This window comes from Triticum urartu, chromosome 4 (genome assembly GCF_003073215.2).
Source record: "Triticum urartu cultivar G1812 chromosome 4, Tu2.1, whole genome shotgun sequence".
NCBI classification, from domain to species: domain Eukaryota; kingdom Viridiplantae; phylum Streptophyta; class Magnoliopsida; order Poales; family Poaceae; genus Triticum; species Triticum urartu.
In genome coordinates, this window is record NC_053025.1 from 46,689,901 (window position 1) to 46,694,194 (window position 4,294).

At 45.6% G+C, this 4,294-nt stretch overlaps 1 protein-coding gene across 2 annotated transcripts; it reads right to left on the bottom strand.

The window, feature by feature from the left end:
• Nucleotides 1–598: 598 nt before the first annotated feature.
• On the bottom strand, nucleotides 599–1,643 carry LOC125553501. Of its 2 annotated transcripts, none has more exons than XM_048717273.1 (2): nucleotides 1,411–1,643; nucleotides 599–1,328 (listed from the first exon to the last, which is right to left on the bottom strand). In XM_048717273.1, exons 1-2 carry the CDS (start codon nucleotides 1,433–1,435, stop codon nucleotides 853–855), a joined length of 501 nt encoding a protein of 166 aa, XP_048573230.1. In that variant the 5' UTR covers nucleotides 1,436–1,643; the 3' UTR covers nucleotides 599–852. The 2 variants fall into 2 exon arrangements, with proteins under 2 accessions (XP_048573230.1, XP_048573231.1); XM_048717274.1 differs by having other exon boundaries at nucleotides 1,406–1,643.
• Between the last annotated feature and the right edge of the window lie 2,651 nt (nucleotides 1,644–4,294).

Consider the following 4,294-nt stretch of genomic DNA (forward strand, 5'->3'; position numbering starts at 1 on the left):
GGGTCCTCACAAACGCAATGTTATCGGAACCAACCCGAAGAAGCAACACCGGAAAGAAGCAAACAATCATGGTAAACAGCCATCACATAACATGGCATGATGCACAAAACAATTATGATGCATGTCCGGTTTAAATATGCATGGCATGGCAAAGGGCACAAACAAAACTACAAGTTAAGTGGAGCTCAATATGCAACGAGTTGCATATTGACGGAACACCACATGCCTTATTTTAGTTCTCTCTCGTTTATGTACTCAACAAGATTAAATGTTGTTAGCATGGCAAGAGGTGAAGCAAAGTAAACTACCTATCTAGTCAAGTTTAAATGAGGCCGGAAGCAACGAACAACAATTCCGGAAACTCCTCATGAGGATATTATAGATTTGGTACTGTTCTGCCCTAAACATTATTTTAGAGTTGTTAAACATGCAAAGTAAGGCCACCATGTTAAACTAGGCATTTTTTTACCCCATTTACATATAAAGATTATTTAATTCAGAGCTACGGTTATTTAGTTATGAAATAAAGCATTTTAGCAAGTTATTTAAACAAATTAAACAAACAACATATTAAACATTTTAAACATGGATGAAAAAGACATATTATGAATCTAGATGAAAAACTAAGCAAGTTTCATATACAAAGTTTTTACATGTGATGCTCGGTTGTTGAGTTATTAAATGCATGAAGTGCAAGGGGTTTCCTGTAAAAACAGGCAGACTCTGGTTAAAAGGCAAAATTCGCAGCGCAAGGGAAAAAAATACATGGGCCGAAACTACTGGCGCAGGGCCTCAGCAGTGGCAGAATTGAGCCAAGCCCAAGGGAACAGAGGGGAGGCGCTGGGGATCTGCTCACCATGAGCTTCGGCCCGGTTCAGAGAGGCAGCAGGCCGCGGGGAAGCAGCGCGGCCGGCCCACAAGCAGGCGATCAAGCCCTCTCGCTCGAACTAGTCCATAGAGGGGCACTCGGTCAACGCGGGGCGAGCGAGCTACTCTGCTCATTCTGAAGGAGAACGCATCGACAGGTTCAGGGACTTGGCGAGGCGGAGGAGGCAGGGCTTGCCGGCGGCGTGGCCGGATGCGGAGGTCCGCCTGCTGCGGTGGCTCAAGGAAGAGACGATGGAGGGGCGCGGCTCCAGGCACAGGACGGTGAGGCGAGGGACTTGGCGAGGTGGCGACCTGCAGGATGGAGAGGATGCAGCAGCGAGGTTCGGATGCCACGGCGGATTCCAACGATTTGGCGGGGCGGCGGGTCGACGCGGACGAGTGGACTTGACGCGCGTGCGGTCCAGGCAGTCGAGGTGGCGGCGCCTTGGAGGCTCGGTTCCCTGCGAGAGAGAGGAAGCAGGAAGATGAGAGGGAGAGAGAGAAAGGGAAGGGAAAGGCAGGGGCGCAGGGGAGCTACTGGACCGGCGAACTCCGGCGAGTCGCCCATGGATCGGGACGAGGAGGTTGCGGCCTCGAGGAGAAAGCAGAGGAGGAGCTCCTCTCTTGTGGGCTTGATCGAGGCAAGAAGGAGGATTTGGTGGTGGCTGGCTGGTGGATCGGGAGGAGGCTGCGGGATTGGCCAGATGGGGAATTCAAGAGAGAGGAGGTGGGTGGATCGGGAGGAATCCCGAGGTGGGGATTTGAGTGTGGCGGCGGCTAAGAGGATGGGACATCTCTCCTTAAATTTAGGGTTGGACTATATATATCAAGTGGGGCTAGGTTAGGGGCTAACGGAACCCTCCGATCGCAATCGGACGATCGCGAATAAAATAGCTAGGGAGTCCAAATAGGAAAACGGTGACGTTTTGTAGACGTTTGGGGATGATCTGGACCCAACGGTGACGACTGCTCGGGTCGGGTCCGGGACAACTTTCGGACGCGCGTGCGAGTAGGGTCGCGGGCTGACGAGAGAGGTTAGGTTGGGTCTGGCGGATTGTGAAGAGCGGGTTGGTTTGAGAGAAGAGGGGAGAGATGCAGCCCGGCACGGTTTCCGGAGATCGAAAACGTCTGACGTTAGACCGGCTATATTGCCGCTATAGTTATCCGTTGGGGCGTCAAACGGACTCCGAACGCGATGAAACTTGGCAGGCGTCCTACCTACACTATAATAAGACCGCACGCCAAATTTCAACCCAATCCAAGAACATTTTCCGGCCACTTATAATATACTATCTCGGACATGCCGCGGGCGCGTGCAAGTGTGGTTGGGCTCAGAACGGACAACGGAGAGAACTCGGAGAACCCAGACGAATGCAAGTTTGAAAACATGATGATGCAATGCACATGATGACATGACAAGATGCAACACGCAAGCGAAAGACATGGCAAAGACAACGAATAACTGGAAGACACCTAGCACATCGGTCTTGGGGCGTTACACGCGATCCACTTGATGTATGTTTTGGTGATCAACTTGTGAGTTCCGTGACCTCGTGAACTTATGCATAGGGGTTGGCACACGTTTTCATCTTGACTCTTCCATAGAAACTTTGGGGTACTCTTTGAAGTTCTTTGTGTTGGTTGAATAGATGAATCTGAGATTGTGTGATGCATATCGTATAATCATACCCACGGATACTTGAGGTGACATTGGAGTATCTAGGTGACATTAGGGTTTTGGTTGATTTGTGTCTTAAGGTGTTATTCTAGTACGAACTCTAGGATAGATTGAACAGAAAGAATAGCTTCGTGTTATTTTACTACGGACTCTTAAATAGATCGATCAGAAAGGATAATTTTGAGGTGGTTTCGTACCCTACCATAATATCTTCGTTTGTTCTCCGCTATTAGTGACTTCGGAGTGACTCTTTGTTGCATGTTGAGGGATATTTGTATGATCCAATTATGTTACTATTGCTGAGAGAACTTGCACTAGTGAAAGTATGAACCCTAGGCCTTCTTTGAACACATTGCAATACCGTTTACGCTCACTTTTATCACTTGCTACCTTTCTGTTTTTATATTTTTCAGATTACAAATACCTATATCTACTATCCATATTGCACTTGTATCACCATCTCTTCGACGAACTAGTGCACCTATACAATTTACCATTGTATTGGGTGTGTTGGGGACACAAGAGACTCTTTGCTATCTGGTTGCAGGGTTGTTTGAGAGAGACCATCTTCATCCTACGCCTCCCACAGATTGATAAACCTTAAGTCATCCACTTGAGGGAAATTTGCTACTGTCCTACAAACCTCTGCACTTGGAGGCCCAACAATGTCTACAAGAAGAAGGTTGTGTAGTAGACATCACCCAGCATGGCCTATGAGGTCACCGTGAAGTATAGGGTTTTTATTTTTAAGGGTTTTAGTTCATTGGATGAAATATCGTCCGATTTTATGTACAAATTATCCTAATTTAAATGAAATTCATCGTGTTTATTATCAAAATTCACCAAGCTCTTGGCATCTCAGTTGTAATTTTCTTGGACACCAAGATCTTGGCCAGTTCGAATTGTTGTCAAAATGTATGTTACTAAGGTTGGATGACGGCCTCCCGCATCCGTGTCTGTGGACTGGTCCCCCTGTGCGCGGATGGATGTGGGAGGAAATTTGTGGGTTATTGTTGGAGATGCCCTAACATTGTTGTATCCTTTATCAATTCAATCTCCACCCCCGATAATTTTTCTCTCGAAGAAATGTTTTAGCTCTCCCTTTTTTTCATTGGAGAAATGTTATGTATGGGCCCGGATCCGAACACTTTATGAAAAAATGTATTAATGATAATGGTGACAAATTCGAATGTTCGACGTGTGTCCATACATTTTTGTTCATTTTGATGGTCTTTTCATAATAGATAATTGATGTCCAAAAGTGCAATTCATATGTTCATGCTTTTATCCATTCTTGTGTATGGTGGAATTCATGTCCAAATATAAAGGTTCCACCCTCCCTGCGCTTCTGACATCCTAACCCAACTACCACTTCCATGAGAAGTGTCGTATCCCTCTTCCTTCGTCGATGAAGAATCAGGCTTTAAAACTGTCTGATCCCTTCTCCAATCAACCTCCACCCTCCCTTGATGTTCTTGTGTTTGTCGACAATTTTTTCTCAAAGAAATGTTTTAACTTTCCCAATTTTCCTCAAAGAAATGTCTTGCATGGTTCTAGATCCGAACATTTTATGAAGAATGTATCAATGGAAGGTGACATATAAATGTTCTAAATATGTTCATACATTGTTCTCACACCATGTGTTCGTAATCACATCACCTAAGTTAATAAAGATAAAAATTATCGACCAACCAATTCTTTTGTTGCTTTTACTTCTTATTGCTTTTAATGTTTTTATTGGAGTTCATT

Bases quoted from the DNA above. Each gene is read 5' to 3' on its own strand.
- LOC125553501 (XM_048717273.1), bottom strand. From the start codon at position 1,435: ATGGGCGACTCGCCGGAGTTCGCCG. The intron at 1,329-1,410 runs GTCCAGTAGCTC...TCTCTCTCGCAG, and splicing joins CGACTCGCCGGAGTTCGCCG to GGAACCGAGCCTCCAAGGCG.